Source organism: Cyanistes caeruleus, chromosome 8 (genome assembly GCF_971803275.1).
Source record: "Cyanistes caeruleus chromosome 8, bCyaCae1.hap1.1, whole genome shotgun sequence".
Lineage (NCBI taxonomy): Eukaryota > Metazoa > Chordata > Aves > Passeriformes > Paridae > Cyanistes > Cyanistes caeruleus.
The window spans coordinates 11,907,226-11,925,763 of record NC_141708.1 but is presented as its reverse complement, the minus strand read 5'-3'; the positions used below and the strand labels follow the sequence as shown (position 1 = coordinate 11,925,763).

General features: G+C 36.6%; 1 protein-coding gene across 5 annotated transcripts in view; it reads left to right on the top strand.

Moving 5' to 3' along the window:
• The window catches only part of SLK (STE20 like kinase), a 49,661-nt gene that overhangs the window by 19,434 nt on the left and 11,689 nt on the right, over positions 1 to 18,538 (top strand). The window contains exons 2-13 of one of the 5 annotated variants that reach the window (XM_086899410.1): positions 1,435 to 1,599; positions 3,917 to 3,965; positions 4,692 to 4,841; positions 7,368 to 7,440; positions 7,651 to 7,845; positions 8,480 to 8,561; positions 9,540 to 9,668; positions 11,396 to 12,778; positions 14,035 to 14,165; positions 14,432 to 14,555; positions 14,813 to 14,992; positions 18,157 to 18,228. In XM_086899410.1, coding sequence (XP_086755536.1) covers positions 1,435 to 1,599; positions 3,917 to 3,965; positions 4,692 to 4,841; positions 7,368 to 7,440; positions 7,651 to 7,845; positions 8,480 to 8,561; positions 9,540 to 9,668; positions 11,396 to 12,778; positions 14,035 to 14,165; positions 14,432 to 14,555; positions 14,813 to 14,992; positions 18,157 to 18,228 — 2,733 coding nt within the window. Of the gene's footprint in view, positions 1 to 1,434; positions 1,600 to 3,916; positions 3,966 to 4,691; positions 4,842 to 7,367; positions 7,441 to 7,650; positions 7,846 to 8,479; positions 8,562 to 9,539; positions 9,669 to 11,395; positions 12,779 to 14,034; positions 14,166 to 14,431; positions 14,556 to 14,812; positions 14,993 to 16,974; positions 17,068 to 18,156; positions 18,229 to 18,538 lie in introns of all 5 variants that reach the window. The other 4 variants (XM_086899408.1, XM_086899409.1, XM_023929813.2 and 1 more) reach the window with 4 other exon arrangements.

The window sequence follows — 18,538 nt, the reverse complement described above, 5'->3', positions numbered from 1 at the left end:
GCCGAGCAAGTAATAATATTTAGACCTCCAAAATTATTCTTAAAAATTCTTACTTGCTGTCTGATAATGGTATAGAGTCATTAGGTGACTAAGTTCAGGTTTTGGGATTTTTGCTGTGTCCTGTCCTGGGATCATCCCAAGTAGGTTTGGGGCCATGCACAATCCACACCAGCAGAGACAGGATGAACCACCTTGTGATGCTTCACATCAGAAGTCGGAATTCCCCTTGTAGGTCCTTGTCTTTTGCTGCTTTGGAGAGAGCCTGTGTCCCTCCTTGCCATTTTATTTCATTTGAATGTCAAAAACTCAGTGGAGTAAACGCAGGACTTTGTTTTACGGTCTTCACGTACAGTGGGTGAAGTAGACATCAGTCCTGCACTTCCTTTGTTCGGAGGTAACCACTGGAAATGTCCTACTTGAAAAAATAGTGTTTTTATGATGGCTTGGGAAAAATTCGCTTTCTTGTTTAAAGCTTGCTGCAGCTTGCAATTGAGCATTTCTTCAAACATAACTTACCAAGAGAATTATTAGAGTGTATATATTTTTTTTTGTGATTAGGTTTCAGCCGTGTTCTGTTTATAAGTAGTATTTCCTGGTTTCTGAAATGTTTTGCTATGGAAATAAGTTACCTGACTTGTCTGTAATTTCCTTGTGTTTGAAAAAAGCCAAAAAATATCTCAATGCACAGCAGAAATGCCTTTTCCTTGGGTACCCAAAGTCTCGTTTTCCCTTCGCTCGTGCGTGCTCTGTAGCTGTCCATAGGTCCCCGGTGTGCGGGTGAGAAGTGCGCAAGTGGAGGCTGGCAGCTTTCGCAGGGCCCCACCTTGCACGAGTCCCGTCTGTGGGAGTGAGTCCTCGGGCTGCTGAAGCAAAGGCAGCAAAATGCCCAAAGTAGCGATGGCTTGGCAGCTCTTCAAGCTGGGAGCTTTCGTACAGCCTCTGGCTGAAGAGGAGCAACCTGCTGCTTCGTGGGGGAGGATCTGGTTCCCTGCGTGGCTTTGGGAACAGCGGTGCTGCCACAACGTGGGGAGAGTCAGAAGGGCAGAAACAGAGGGTAGAGGCTCCTGCCTCCTCCTTGCATTGCCAAGTGTTAATAGATGGTGTTTGAGGAGCAGCACAAAGCTTCATCTTAGTGAGGCAGCAGTTATCCTGAGCTATTGATGATGGTTTAAAAAATGTGATGAGAATGAAGTATTTTTAGGTTCTTGCCTTTCATTGTTTCTTGGCCTTGAGAAAAGTTATTAAACCCTTGTTCTACTACATTTTATTCCCTCTTTAATATGCACGTGTTCTCTTTTTGTAGCGGAGGAAACCAGAGGCAGGAATATTATACAAAATTTCAAGAGAGAGATGCTTTATTTGTGGTTTTTTTTTGCTGGTGCCAGTTTTCTGATGGAATTCATGTATCTGTTTGTTGTGACTTTTCTTTTACAGGCTCAGAACAAAGAAACAAAAGTTCTGGCTGCTGCAAAGGTGATAGATACTAAATCGGAAGAAGAACTTGAAGATTACATGGTGGAGATTGATATTTTAGCATCCTGTGATCATCCTAATATTGTCAAGCTCCTCGATGCTTTCTACTATGAAAACAATCTATGGGTAGGTATTTTTCCTTTTCTAAATGTTTTTTCTTATTTAAAAAGGTTATTGAAATTACACTTTTTTCTTTATTGAAATACTATTTGTCAGATTTCATCTTAGTTGTCACTGTTGGGATAACTACTCAGTTTCAAAACTACTTTGTGAATTGTGAGTATGATTTAGGAAATTGTCACTGTAGAATTGTGCAAGCCTGAGTCATTTGGTCAGGGGTTTGAATCTAAAATGTGGAAATTAGCAGTTCATTCTGTGTATTGCTAGAGTTCTCAACTGGTGCTTATTTGTAACAGCAGGACCCAGATTTCAATTACATTAGCACGATTTAAAGTGAGATTCAGAATCCACACCTGAAAAATAAATAATGTGCTGGAAAGGTCAGCCTGTGAAGTACATACTTTAGATGCCAGTGACTTTATTGGCACTCCCAGGAAGGACAGTTTACCAGGGCTTGAACCATAATTAATTTACTTAAACCCTGGGTATTTGTACCTTGACGTGCGGAAAGCGTGTGTTGGACTGCGTGTCCCTGCTGTGCTACATCCTGGGTACTTCCTTGGATTGCTTTAGCTGTGACAAAATAGTTTGTAGTTTTAGGTAATCCAGTGCAATATTTATAGGTGTTTTTGGAATGGTACAAAGAATACATGGGTTGGAAGGTTTTTTAGGAGTTTATACTTTAAAAAGATACCTAAAACAAGTAAAAGAAGATTTCCTGGTAGTCTTACAAATAAGCTTTATCCTTTGAGCAAATGCTGGAAGTGTAATACCATGTTTCCTGATTCACATTTGTTTTGCTAAGCTCAAAACTTGGTGATCTCAGTGCAGGATAAAATATTCTATAAAACAGTGGAATAGTGAAAAAATTTCTGTGCATAAAGGTCAGTATGAAAGCAAGCAGGAGTAGAGGCACAATATGAAACTGAGTGGGTAGGCTTCACTGGCAGAATAAAGATAGAAGTAAAGATTTTGAAAATAAAATTGGAGCTACATAGTTACAGTGAAATGCAGGGGCTTGAAAGCCACAAGGATAATTATGTGGTATATAAACAGAATTTAGTGGGGGCAAAAAAAAAGAAGAATGATAGTTAGACATTAAATACACTTTTGCTTTCCAAGATTAGAAACATGATTTCTCTAGCAAAGAGACCTTTGTCAAATCAAACTACAAATTTTAGAGATACTAATTCTTTATATACAATTTCCCACACTTACCTACTTGGCACACAGAAGCACGTAAATGGAATGTTTACAGGTTTTACAAAGAATTGCATTATGTAATATATTTGTTGGTAGCATTGTTGTGGGGATTAATTGCAATAATAATTTGAAGTATATGTGACAAGTGGTGAATATTTAAGTGTTGTGGTACAAGGTATACTTTGAGGTTTCCTCTTTTATGGGCAATTATATGCTGATTTTAAAATTACTCTACAGAAAAAAAAATAAGATAGTGTGTCCAAGCATATTGACTGTTGAGATTCTGACAAGGAATTCTGACTACTTAGCTCTCAGACAGAAGATTATAATTTATAATATTTAAAGTTCAAATTAAAGAAAAAAAACCACATAAGGAAGAGTGGGGTATCAGTCTTGGATGAGATTTCCTCTTTCTTGCTCTCCTCATTCTCTTTGTCTCCCCCTCTTTCTCCTTTGTATATATTCTTTCTGTCTTTCATAGCAGCATAGTTGGTGCTCAAAAATAATTGCAATATTTTTCTGTTTCAAAGGGAAACTCAGAACTGGGGACAGACATTTTCTGGTATTATTACATTCTGGGATAAAGTAGTATTGTAGGCATGAAGGAAAATTAATGTAAACATCTGAATTTAGTAATTTTCTTTATCTTTTAAAGAGTATTTTTCTGTATTTTCATCTCATCTGCAGCAATATGGAAGATAGCATCAGCTACTGGAAAATCATTTAGCTCTTGGACTTTTCAGTCAGAGAGATTATAGTATAGAAGTAGAGCTTAATAACCGAGAAATGAGTTTTCAGGGATTATGTAAATCACATTACAAGGAGTAGGTTTAAGCTGACTGTGTCATTATGTTTTATAAGTTTTATTATGCTATTTTTTAGTTGGATTAAAACTTTTGTCTGAGGGTCTCAAGGCATTTTTCAAATAATTTGCTTGAGCAGCACAGCCCTACTTTTAGCTGGGTAACAGTACCAGTATTTTGCAGATCAGTAAAATAATTTGTTGAGGCCAAATAGTTTGAAACTCTGATCTCTCAATAATACTCCCTTATACAATGAATCAGTTCAGTGGAACTATTTAATTTCTAATTTCTGTAATTTTTTATTTGTTTATATGCAGATCCTGATTGAATTTTGTGCAGGAGGAGCAGTAGATGCAGTAATGTTGGGTAAATAGTTTCAACTAATAATTCTAATACCTTTAAATGATAATATGTACTGTAATATTTGTTTCATATGTGGAATTGTTTTGATTCACAAGTATTTATGTAATTGGTGTGCTATATGTTTTGAATGTTGGAGTTTAAAAATCAGTATTTACACCTGTATCTTTCATTTTTCAAGTGTTTATTTACTTTTCTAGGCACATTTTTGTCTTTATCCTTTAAGTGAAAGTGAAGTGTTGTTCTCTGCTTATGGAGCTCTGTGTTCTCATAATATAATCTGTATGAGCCCTTTTCAGGATCTCATTCTTCCCCTTCCACTGCCACCTTCCAACTTACATTGTGATAATTCTTTATATTGCATCTACATTGAAGTTAGGGCTGTTTTCTATGCTTATTCCTCAAATTAAGTAAATGCTAATACCAGTAAGTAAAAGATCTGATCTTCAGCATCTCTGTGTTCCACACAAAAGAACCAGTCTCTAAACTATGTAGCTTTTTCACAGTTCAGATAGGTAGGTATACATAATTCATAATGAGCAGGGGGTTGGGTTCAAGGAATAAAATCTTTACTGGAAGGTGCAAATACTGTAAGGTAGAATTTTCGTGTGACATCTGATGGTTAGATTACTTCAGATTAATTCGTTTTCCCATATATTACTATAGTGTTTGCTATGAACATGTAACGTAAAATGCAAAATTGTTGTGATTATTTCTGTCACTCTCTCGTAGAGCTTGAAAGGCCGTTAACAGAGCCACAGATCAAAGTGGTGTGCAGGCAGACACTGGAAGCACTGAACTACTTGCATGAGAATAAGATCATCCACAGAGATCTAAAAGCTGGCAATATTCTTTTCACATTAGATGGAGACATTAAGCTAGGTAAGCATGTTGCAAATAAAACCCTTTCCTGGAACTTGGCATGGTCTTTTAATTGTCTTCTCCTTAAACTGTAGTTTGACAGAGTTCAATATTTATGTACTGAAATACCAATATAACAATGAGAGGTTTTTTCAGAACAAGGGGTTTTGTACTATCAAGGAAAAAAAAACCAAACAAAAAAACTTGAGCAAATATCCTGACCATACTTGTCACATCTTTCATATATGAAAATCAGCACAAGAAGTCGTCATAGGTCTTACTGTTTCTTAGTATAAAGTTCCTGATTATACTTGCCTTTACTGTGATAACATCTGAACTTCTCTTTGAAGTTGTTAGCTTGGAAAGGGAACATTCTTCACAATCATGAAAAAACTGTACCTTGTACTGTTGTCTCTTCCTTTGAGAGAGATCTCTTAATTACCCAGCTTAGTTTTTTCCATGCCTTTTTCAATTGTTTTTTGCACTGAAGTTAAGACAGACCACTCTGGAACAAAATTAATGCAGTTTACTGGTGTTGATTTCTGGGGTTTTTTTTTTAATCTCAGTTTAAACAATCATCCACATTTTTAGCCTGATGAGGATTCCTCCATGTAGAACTGACAAAGGGCTGCTGGTGGTGAATAGCATCCCTTCATTCAGCCAGGAAAGGGCAGGAATTATCTGGATCCACTTTGTTTCAGGGTAAAATGTGTATAAGCTGTCAGCCTTTACAGTGGCTCTACCCATAGCATAGTTCCATGACATCCCTGCCCATGCTCAGGTTTCAAAGCCTTCCCCCTGCATGGTGTGTGATCAGTTGTATTTCTTTGGATACACAGAGGGCAAAGGTAAGGAGAATCAGAATATTGCCATGTGGAACTGGGGCTCTAAATCTGCAGCCTTGTTACAGACTTTCCTTTTAAATGTGAGCAAGATATGTCCAAATTTAGAAATATATCTCCTGCTTAACTCATACTGATCAGTCTCAGCAGGGTACTGTGCACTTTCTCTAGTAGGAAACTGAGAATACTTAGGAATCTACTCTGCTATATTGATCAGTTCAGTGTGATTGTGCTTCTCCATGGATCCCTTTTGTACAAGATTATTGCTTGTACACACAGTCCTTGCATCTGGCTTTCTTCTAGTCTGCAGAGTACATGGTGATTTACTGGTGTAGCTTTTCTTTGAAGCCTGAACATTTAGAGTTGCACTGGGGGTCACAGGCCTGATGTTTAAATGTAATAGAGCCACTGTCTTTGCTTCTTGGCACTGCTGTAAAAGAAACCACAGATCATAGCAGGAGTCTCATGGTCAGAGAGTCATTTGTTTCAGTTCATTTCACATGACCTGGCTTCTCCTCATATAGACTTGGAACTATTTTAAGATTTTGTCAAGCTAAGCTGGTATACAGCACCTTGCAGGCTGTCAGGATAACTACTTAACAGTTCAGACCACAGGGAGATTTCTTCCACACGTGCATTTGGTGATGCATTCAGGTTTACTAATTAAAAATTCTAAAAAAAGACTTGATTTAGTTATGAAAAATGTACAGCATCCTTTGAAGGAGCACTTTACTCCTTAGAAACTACTTGTATTTGAATTCTGTTATACAAAGAAATGGGTAATTCCTTGTTTTACAGATGTGTGAATGGCAAGTAAATTTCTTTCATTGCATTTTATTTTTATATGGATCTGAGTTTTATTATTTCAACATCTGTAGTCCCTCAAAATTTCCCTTTTTTGCCTTTGAACCAATAGATTTTAGTCCTGATTTTTTTTCCACAGAACAAAATAAGACTTCTTAAGTATTCAGCTCATCAAGTAATTTTGTACAGATTAAAGATGGCAACATATGGCTCTTTGTCCCTTTGCTCTAATCTCTAGATCTTCATTAACAAAATTACATCTCTTATAAGCATATAATACTTATTTAAATGTATTCTTTTTTTAAGTAAGAGATGTAATGCTTTATAGACAACTAGTTGCAAAGGGGTAAAGTTTTTTTTTGGGTAGATATTACATGAAAAGTACATATGCAAGCTTTCAGATATTTATTATAAAATGAAAAATCATGTGGAAAGAAACCTATAAGATGAAGGGGAAATGTAACTTCATGAAGATTTGAGTCTTGAAATTAAAAATTGAATGAGTTGTTGAATTAATGATATAGTTGATGCCATGTTTGATGAATACAGACTTCATAGGCTAAACAAATTAATTTTTAATTGAAATAATTTAATGCACTTTTCCCTGCAGTCAATACATATTTTGCTTTTATCCCATACAGCTCAAGAGTAGCATTATGGTGGTTTGGGATTTTTTTAAGAAATGTAGAATAAGTTTTATTCAAGATCTTTTATTATAAATGATATGACATCTTGGCACTTGGCTATTAGAACACAATTATTTTTATTTCTCTTTGAAGTTTTAATACTGAAGAATGTTTGTTCTGGAACGTATACCATTTTAAAAGACAATTGTAAAGTTAAAAAAAAAATAGTATGTTTTCCATCACCCCATTAATAGTATTTTGTTATTTGCTTTAAGCGGATTTTGGAGTATCAGCTAAAAACACCAGAACAATACAAAGAAGAGATTCCTTTATTGGTACACCATATTGGTAAGTGCATTCTTTTGCTGACTTTTTAGTATGAACTACTATCTTAATGTTCCTTTTAATTTGATATTAGAGTCTTGATAAATACTTGTAAATATACTGACAGTATAATGTGCTTCTAGCAATGCTTCAGTGAATGTCTGTGTTTAGAACTGTTCTAAGAACAGATCAAAAAGCATTTTCTCATCTGGAACTTTGTTGCTCTGTTTGCAGGATGGCTCCAGAGGTAGTAATGTGTGAGACCTCTAAAGACAGGCCATATGATTACAAGGCTGATATCTGGTCTCTTGGCATTACTTTAATAGAAATGGCTCAGATAGAGCCACCTCATCATGAACTAAATCCCATGCGAGTGCTGCTGAAAATCGCAAAATCTGATCCGCCGACATTGGCACAGCCTTCAAAATGGTTTGTATTTTATTGGCAGCTTTCCCACCCCAGTGTAAGGCATTCCAAGTCATTTGTTTGCTAAATTTGATGAGCACAGCCCTGTGGAACTATGTGGTGTAGCTTTATGCATTAAGGCAATATATATGTATACAAATATATGTCTTCTCACACAATTGGAACTTTTTTTGGCATAGTTCTATATAAAGCTTTTATACAGAAGTATTTTACAGGTTTTGCCTAAAAATTTATGGAGGTAGCTTTTTTACAAATGTAGTACCAGATCTGAAGGCCATCTAAAAGATTGGGTGAAAGGAAACTAAAGAATTTTTATATTAAGAAAATATTTTTAAAAGCCATTATCTATTTGGTCAATTTAATATCTTCACATGATTCAGTTAGTGATATAGCAGATGAGGTGTATTAATAGTCCTGAGCAAAAAGTAAATTCTTCTGATTATGGACAAACCTTTTGGAGATTGTATTTGTGCTGTATTGGTCTTTGCATTTCTATATTCACTTTGTGTTTTCCTGCATCAATAGCAGGACTTGGAGTTGCAGTGAGGAGATTCATGTGAACCTAAAGAATATTTCAGTTTATATACTAGTCTGTTGAGACAGAAGAACAACCACTGCCTGTTTGCTTGTTGTGTAGGTCATCAGATTTCAAAGATTTTCTGAAGAAATGTTTGGAAAAGAATGTAGATGCAAGGTGGAGTGCAACTCAACTTCTACAGGTAGGAAGAGTTAATTGTTCAGAACTCTTGTTTAAAGGCAAAGCATATTTTGTACTTTCTTAAAAGCAGAGCAGTATTATAGTAACTATTTAAGTATTTTCAAATTAGGTGCTTGCCTACAATCTGTTTTTAACATTGATCCTTATTTGGTAAAATTTGATTAAATGATACCAAGCACAGATCAGGTTATTAGTTTAATATATTTTGCTGTAATAAAACTAATTACTTTGTGTAGGAAATTATACTTTGATGCTTAGAGTGAATGAAGGAGTTGTTTACGTCTGTGGCCAGTTGCTGACAGGTGTTTTAAAAGCTTTAGTGCTCAGCCCTCCTCTGTAATGCTGTCACTGCAGAACAGCTGAACAGGAATAGATGTGACCAGGTACATTTGATTGTGTTTAACGTCAGCACTTATTTGCTTTATCCACAATCTGCCTGGCATATGCTGAATAGATTTAAGCAGCAGGGCCATGCAGAGAAAGAAGATTCAGGCAGTAGGAGAGGAACAGGTACCTGCTTGCTCTTAAAGAAAAAGGTAGAATTCTAGTTCATGTTAGGAAAAGTTGCTGTAAAGACAAAGCACATTTTTTTCTAGAAAGTATATTTTCTAAAAGCTTGTCAAGAAATAATTTAACTGTGGAGCTGAAATGAAACCTAATTCCAAGAAAAATAACTTTTTTAAAAATCTTTCTACTTCTGTTCTTTGGATTGTGAAAAAGGTCAGTATAAATGAATCATTTGTATTTTTAGCAGGTGTGTTAGACTATTTATACAGTGTATTTGAATAAAAATCTTTTCATTTAAAGACTTCTGCAGAAAAACCACGATGGAACAGTTATGTTAATTGTGAATCTTCAAATGTGAAGCGACCAAAGTAACACTTGGCTAAAGTTATGTTTCTTTCAGATTATGATTTTCCTACTGTATGCTATGAAGCCACCATTTAATATTGTGCTTATTTTTTTTTGTTTTCACAAGCATCCATTTGTTACTGTTACTTCAAATAAACCAATAAGAGAATTGATTGCAGAAGCAAAGGCTGAAGTTACAGAAGAAGTTGAAGATGGTAAAGATGAGGATGAAGAAGAAGAAACAGAAAATTCTCTGGTCAGTTCAAAATTTACTTTTTTTAATATGCCGTTGCAAACTTCCCATGGAGAATTCAGTTTCAGTTCTCTTAGCCCAACTTTGACATCAGATCTTCTATGAATAACATCATAAACATACTCTAAACATATTACAAAATAGGTAGCCAGCAATTTCAAAATTAGCGTGTTTGAACTACTCAAAAACTACCAATAAATAATAGCTGATGAAAATTAATATTTTTTTACATGTATATGTGATATTTTAAAAATGGGATATTGATTTTTATGTAAGTGGTTTTAAGTCATAATGACTGGGTGAATGAGGAAACATGTTTGTATATCATAAAGTGTAAAAGATTAAGAAAGGTATTTGACTGTTATGCTGTAAACTAAGTTTGTGATTTTACAGTGTGGCTATCAAAGGAAAGGAAAAAACCACATATTTTGTAATGTATGTAGTTCTAAAGATGCTTTAAGACTCTTAGAGCATGAGTGTGGTTGCTCAGAGGGAAGACTCTGATGTCCAGGAATGAAGGTTGCAGCGCACCCAGGCCATGCTCCTGGAGCTGCTGTTCCTGCTGGAGAAGTCAAGTGCTCAAGCAGGTGCCTCCATTCCCCCCCTCACCCATCAGCACGTTCCTCACATCCCCTGACCTTCTTACTGTGTTCCCAGCCCACCCTGCGGGCTCCAAACTGCCTCCCCAGCAGCAGCTCCCCTCCTGTGGATCATCCACCACCTCCTTCCGCTGATGAGCTGCTAAGCCATCCATCCAGGAGGGCTGGAGTCCACCCTGGGACTCAGTCACGTAATCTCAAGCAGAGTTGTAGGCAAGTGTGAGGTAAAGCCCCCTCATGTTATTTACTTGAGGTAGTTTTAAACACTCCCAGGAGATCAATACTAAAACAATTACATGAAGAAATATTTTAAATGCAATATTGATAATTGTTTCCTGTATGCTTGGGAAATCCTTAAGGTAGGAAATGCACAATCAAACCTGTTGCTCGCTGCGACAGCTAACTTAGGATCAGAAGCCTGATCTGCAAATTACAGGATCCTAGCACTAAATACAGACACATATCACGGCCACTTTGAAGAGTAAAAGGGCAATTGTGGTTAAAATGATGCTTTATTACTATGTACTTTTGGATGTCTCTATGGAATCTGGTAACATTTATTCATATTATGACAGTGGCAGTTTCTGGTAACTGTCTCTGTTCTAGTCCTGTACTGCCACTTAATCAGATCTGCTGGAGGCTTTCACCATTTTAATGGGATTTCAACATGATTAAAACCAGATGAAAAGTTTTCCGGCATTTTTAGCAAAGAATAAGAAGTGAAGCAGAAGAAGGTCTTAATATTGCATTTTATCAGTGCTGCACTAACTAAAGCTACAGTTTCTTCCTTGCCCAACTGGCACAATGTTAAATCTTTTAAATCCAACTGTTGCTGAGACCGCTGAGGAGCTGCAGTGATTAAAAAAAAAGGAATATGAAAAGAAAAAGACCCTTGAAAAGTAGCTGATGACCATGATCCCTTTCCCTTGATCACCATGAAACTTTCTGTTCAGCCTGTCTGCAGTTCATGCACTTGTTCTGTGCTAGTCCAAGGGAAGGACCTTGAGGTTATTAAATGCATATAACTGCTTGAGAATACAATATTGATCTCTGTTCACATATTCTTCCCTAAAACTGTGCTTTGATTAAGTTACAAAATGATTAAATTTTTTTCTTGCTTTAATTTTTTAGCAGTTACCTGCAGAGAAACGTGCATCCTCTGACCTTAGTATTGCCAGCTCTGAAGAGGATAAACTTTCACAGAATGCTTCTGTCCTGGAATCTCTCTCTGAGAAAACAGAAAGTAATGCCATTGAGGACAAAACAACTGGAGATGAATCTGAGGACATTAAATTTAGGAAAACAGCTGATAACATACATGATACTCCCATTAGTGATGTGAAAGTGCAGAATGGTTCTTTGCCAACTGGTGAAGATGAGCAAGGCAAAATGGTGCTAGCAGAAAAGAATACAGAAAGCCTGGAAAAAATGCATGAGGATACAGAACCTCAGAAAGGAGGTAAAGAACTTGATGTGGAAATAAAGAATGAACCAAACTTAACAATAGAGAAAGAAAATTCCATGGCAGTTGAACAGACAGAAGATGACAAACTGAAAGTAGTACCTGTAACTGAAGGTGGGGTAGAGACTGAAGAAGGCATTCATAAGGAAACTGGTGAAAAAGAAGAGGAGAGGAGAACGGATCTTTTGGATGGTGAGGAAGAAAAGGTCCCTGCAGAAAATAGAGATGCAGAGAAACAGGAAGATAAAAGTGGAGCTCAGAAAGAGGCAGTAATAGATAGCAGTACAGAAACTCTGCCTAATGCTACAGTTAAAGTGTCTGATGAAGAAAAGGAACTAATAAAGCATGGAATTGACAACATTAAGGAGATAGGTGCTGTTGCTGAAACACCCATCAGTGATGGGGATAAAATACCTGAGCTGGAGGATAAGCCAGTGGAAAGTCAGGCTAAGCAGGTCCATGAGATAATCAGCTCTGAAGAACCTCTATCAGAAAGCCAAGATAAAGTGATCGAAGTAGACAAGAAACTGGCAGAAAGTGAAAATGAGGGTATTGGTAATATAAACAGCACAGAGGAAACAAGGATCAAAGACTCTGAAGAAGACATCATAGATCAGAACGCATTACAGAACAAACCTGAGGATATTCCTGATAAGCTGGTGGATAAACTGACTGGAATGGACCAAAATTCAGGAGAGCACGGACCTGAGAATATGCAGGAAAACAACATCCATGTAGACAAAGAGCATCCAGCAGTTACCTCTGATGAAATAATGAAGAATAAGCTTCAAGATGCTGTCAGTGAACAAGCTGATGACTCTGAAGTCACTCCAGTTCCCAGTATTAGCATTAGCACTGAAGAAAATGAGAAGGTCAAGACAGATAATCAAGGCAATACTGAGACTTTACAGCAACTGGAATCTGAGAATTTGAAGGAAAATGATGTGGATTCAGGCACTGGTTCTACAGCTGATAACAGCAGCATTGATTTGAACTTGTCCATTTCTAGTTTCCTTAGTAAAAACAAGGAGACAGGATCAATATCTTTACAGGTAAGTGTAAACATATATTTTTTAATATAAAATCTCCTGCGAGTGTAACCCTGAAATTATCTTCAAGGATTACCTTTGCTACGAAGTATTGAGGGAGAAACCAGTGTGGCACATATATACAAAGCTTTGTAGAAAGCAAAGTTTTCTAAATTGCACCATACAACAGTGTCTGGATTATTTGGAGTCATGCTAATTAGTTTCTTTCTGTAATGCATAATTGTGTAACTTAAAACAGCAAGTGTCACAATATTAAACATGAAGATTTGTGAACAGTTGTAGGTCAGAGCTGATACTCAAGAATACCAGCTAAATGCACAGAATTCTTGTTCAATGGGAAAAATCTCTTGGAACATCTAATCTTACACTGAATTCCTGTCACTTCCATCTTCCATCTCTCTGTTTGGATATGGGAGACCCAAGGCAGACATTCTGGATTTGTTTATTCCAATAAGTGTTCTCCTGTGGTTGTACTGTGTCCATGCAGTTATGTCACTGCCAGTGAGCTTACTTGGAGGAAGCAAATTCCAGACTGTGAACTTTATTTGTAGTCTTTGTATTAATATGAGTATAGCCATGTTAGGGTAAGTAACTGTGTAACATGGGCTTGAAGAGAGGAAGGAAAAACAAACCTAGAAAGACAACCAAACAGAAAAATCATAGATTGGCATAGCTGTGCTAAACACGAGGGTGTTTGTAGTTGCCCTGACACAATGGATATGGTGCAGTTTCAGCTGGGGTCCCTCTCTTCTTTCAATGAAACAACAGCAGCTCTAACAACTGAGACTTCTCCAGTTGTCAGCAAGATTATTGTGTGATTTTTTTAAATTCACTTGTTTATGTCCAAAGCAGGAGGAAGTGAGTAAATTTTTATCCTGTTTCAGAACTGATTTTCAGAATTAAATGCCTATTGGTGACTGCGGAAATCATGGTCAAAAACAAACAGTAAATGCAGCTGTCTTCAATAAAACTGCATCAGTTCTCTTCAGAGTTTCTAGCTTAATTTTTTTTTTCTGGTACTTTGGATAATCAATAATTGCAGTTTTCCTTTCCTTACTAGAAAGTTTCAGTTTATTGGAATTTTTGAAATTCTCACTTGATTAGTCAGATTAGTAAGGCACCTGGTAAGTGAGAAGGACTCTTGATGACTGTATAGAAGACATTCCCAGAAATATTTGATATAATTCAGTATTAACAAAAAGAAGAAGAAAGAATATTACCTCAATAAATACACTATAATTTACCAATGCTTAATTTAGGAAACAAGAAGGCAGAAGAAAACATTAAAGAAAACTCGGAAGTTTGTCGTTGATGGAGTAGAAGTGAGTGTCACCACATCAAAAATAGTTACTGAAAATGATTCAAAAAGTGAAGAAATGAGATTTCTACGGTAAGTGTTTTTAAAAGTAAAATTTTCAAGAGATTAATAGCTGATTTTTTTTTTTCTTTGAATAAAACAAAGGGTCTAATGATCTTAGTTATATTTGGGGTTAATTTACATTTTTTTTTGCAGGAGTGAATGTAAAGTGTTTCTTAAGACAATCAGTTCAAAATTAGTTTTACTGGGCCAAATTTGCCAATGGTCCTTTTTGTTTTTTGTCATTTTCTACTTCTTATGTTTTCCCATCAGTATAAAATGTTTTTTGTCCTTATTAGACGTCAAGAGCTCAGAGAGCTGAGACTTCTTCAGAAAGAGGAGCAGAGAGCCCAACAGCAGCTCAGCAATAAGCTTCTGCAGCAGCGAGAGCAGATGTACAGACGTTTTGAACAGGAGATGACAGTGAGTTTCTGAATTTTGGTGCTCTTGAAGTTTGAAATCTTGGTGGAGTAGGCAGAATAGTGCTGACAGCAATCAGGTGTTTCCTGCCATGATGGCTCTAGCTTAGCCTTCATTCTTAAATAAAAGGCACTACTTTCCATTGTGGGGTGCCCAGCCTGTGCTGGAGCTTGTCCATCATGGACATTCCTTGCTGTGGTACAGCACTTCACTTAACAGGACTCGGCTTTCTAAAAAAAGGTGCCAAATTATTTTTACAGAATAAAAAGCGACAGTACGATCAAGAGATAGAGAACCTGGAAAAGCAGCAGAAGCAGACGATCGAGCGCCTGGAGCAGGAGCACACAAATCGCTTACGGGATGAAGCAAAGCGCATCAAGGCTGAGCAGGAGAAGGAGTTGTCCAAATTCCAGAATGTGCTGAAAAACAAAAAAAAAGAGGTAAGAGATGATGCTAATATAGAAAATAAAAGAGTGTGGGCATAGCAAACAGTTGAGATTAGGTCTCCCAGAAGCTTTGTCAATTCCATGCTGTACTGGGGTTTGGGAGTGTCACTACCAGTCAGAATTGTTTCTTTTGTTTAACTAAAGTGAAATGCCTAAAGTGAAATACAAACAGCTGACAGGAAGCGTGAGGTATTAACTTAATCTTGAAAACATCATCAAGTTATAAGATTTTATTTTTCACAGAATATTTAATAAAATAATTTCTCTATATGATACTAAATCAAGAAAAAATATTTTAATAAAGATTATGAAAAGTATTTGAGGTTTCTACTTCAAAAACACCCAGCTATAGTTACTTAGTAAATGCTTAACAAATTAGAATTTTGAAGGCAGTAATTTCAGATATGTTTAATTTTTGTTAATCTGTTAGGTTTTTTTATTGCATGTGTGCTGTAGTTGTTTAGAATTTTTTTACAGGAAGTGATAGCAGCAATATGGATTTGGTTTCTTAGCTCAAAAAGGAATGCTGGGAAAGAGAAGTCTGGATAACCTAAAATCTCTTAATTTCATAAATGTCATATAATTAAGGCAAAAAGACTGACACTGACATTTGGTGGCAATTAATTTACTTGCATTGGATTAAGAAAAGGTGGTATGTTTCCATGTGGATTTTCAATCTTAAAAGCTGGTTTTTTTCATTTTTGGTTCAATTGTGTAGTGCCCATTTCTATATAAATGGCTCTAGTGTTTGGTGTAATAGTTACTAGACTCAGATTTCTTTAGAAAGCAAAACTGTCAATGCTTTTGCATAGAATGATCTTGTAGCACAAAAGTGCATTGAAAAATAACTTGTATTCAGTTTGAACCGTATGCTCGTATGTAAATAACAATTTTTCTTCTTTTGCGGTACCTCTTGCATTTTGAGTCTCTCTCTGTTCACTGGTGATTGGGTCCTACGTGGGAAACTGGGAGAATTTTACATATTGCTCTGAGCTAAAAGCAGTTCTTTCATGGACACAGGAATAGCATGTGGTGATTTGGACTCTGTTTTCTGATGACGCTTCCACTATTAAACAAACAGGCATTTGTCTCTGGGTGCATAGTTTCGTGTTTAAAGCTTAGAAAGGCGATGTACAGTTTAAAGGAAAATGCAGCTGCTGCTCTAAAACTATCAGTGTTATATTGGAGTGTACAGTGGTACATTTTTGTAATTCTGAAAAACAAAACTCATCAGCAAATTAACAGATTAATTTAGCCAGGTTATATTTAGAAACTTTCTGCTAATCTTGTCTAAATCACCGTGTACTGAAGCACGTTCCATCCCAGCATACGTGTCATGGAAAGTTTCTTGAAAGCACTCTTATTTATTGGTGGGTTTTGCTTTAAATTCTTCAGAACCAAACACAACCAAATAATGTTTTGTTTGCTTGTATGATTATTTTGAAGACATGAGAAGTGTAGATGTCATCTGTGGTCAGAGAAACTAATAATGACATCTTGTAAATTTAGGTTAGAGACAGTGTCAGAAATAGCTGGTTTTCAGTGGAAGTTATTTTAAGCTTCCAACCATTTATCACAGCTTTATGTGAGGTAACATACTCTGTAGTCCTTTTGCCATAGTGATTCAAGAAAACATCACTTCTGCAGGTGGTGGTTTTCTTAACTATTGGCTCTCCTGGCGGCTGCATTGGAAGCACAATCGAGGCACTGCCATTTCTGAGGGCACTGGGCAGCATTTGCATGCAAAAAGCACTGGCACATCCCTCCTCTCTGCACTGCTGGCATGCATAAATCACCTATTGTTCTTTCTCTTTTCATTAAGCTCTTTCACTAAACTAACATCCCTGCCACTGAAGTAATGCATGCTTCCCACTACCTCTAGTGCTTGACCTGTATGTCCCTGTGTTCACAGTAGTGCTTGCTGTGGAGACAAAGTGTTCTTTTTGCCACCTTCTGCATGCTTATATATACTGTAGGTTTTATGTGAAGTGGAGAAAGCACCAAAAGAGCTGAGAAAAGAGCTCATGAAACGCAAGAAAGAGGAGCTTGCACAAAGCCAGCATGCTCAGGTAACAATGGCAGCTTCAAGCTACTAAAATACAAAAGGCAGCAGTATTCACACAGCTTGATGATTTCACTTCTGGTTGTTGTTGAGTGAATATGGAACTTAACTCAAACTAACCGTATGAACTGCTCTCTTTCTTCAAGTACTCCCATGTCACATCTTAGACTTAACTGGGTAGAAATGTAGGAGCAGTGGTTGCCGGGTTTGTACTGTCAAGTGTAGGATTTTGTGTGCTCTGCTGATAAAGAATGGTACTTTTCTGCAGCAAGTTTGTTTACAGTGCTTTTATGAGTGGTAAGTACTCCACGGGTCCTTCAGATTTTAAAGGTTATAGTCAGGAGGAAATTTTGAACTACACAAGTGCAGAGGAGGAAAATGTATCTAATATGTAAGCATGAGACATCTTGTTTATAGGAACAGAACAGATTAGGTAAAATGTTATTTAAATGTCAAAGTGTAGGTGTATGGAAACTTTACAAAACATCATATGTGATTTTATGCCTTCAGACTTGATGCTTTTTTATGACCCAGCTAGAAAGAGGGGTAGTATTTTAGGAAAATATTGGCTTTGTGATGCCCACAGCTTGTACAGAGTGAGTTTGAACCACAGCAGAGCAGGTTTGGATTGAGTAACTTAAAGATTAAACGTTTATGTGAGTGACCTAGTAGAAAATAATAGCAACTTTATTCGATTATGTGTTTAATTTAAGAGGGGATTTCCCAGGATAGAAGGTGATTGAGTTGCAACACTTTCCCCAAACACACACCAAAGGTATCTGTCTCTAAACTTTTTAAGGAAACAAAAATCTAATTAGTGTTTGTAATCACATGGTTAATTTTCCTTGCTGGTTCAATTTGTTGAAGAAAAGTGAAAGAAGATTTTACATGTGAAATATCCTTACTTGGAGTAAGTACTGAACAAGGTGCAGCTGTTTAGTTTTAGAGAACTTCCATCAGCATCTACTTGTGTGATTAGCCCTGACATTTCAAATGTTTATTACTAATGTACAGCAGATCTCATTTCTTCCTTTTTTTTTAAGAATAGAAATAAATTTTACTATATTATGACACAGAATTACATTGTGTCCCACAGGGTGTTGCTCAGGTTATGATTCAGTCTTTTCAGTTGTCTTCATGTACACTTTTCAACGCACAAATGCAGGATGTAAGTCTTAAAATACAACACAGTGCAAGTTTATCTTCCTAATTTTCCAGATGTGTGTTTTCTCTTTCTGCTCATATGTGCTGATCAATGTCACTACTGTCTCCAAACTGGCTAGCACCAATTTAGGTAACTGTGCACTATCCATAGTCAGAAGATCCAAACTCAATCTGAGCAAGACACTGAGGGCTCACACATGCAACATGATGTTTGTTCAGCACATGTGAGAAACGTTGTGTGACTTGTATGCTGTGTGTGCAGTGAAACCATGTATTTTAAAGATGTTTGAGTTTATTTTAAGATACTTACTGGT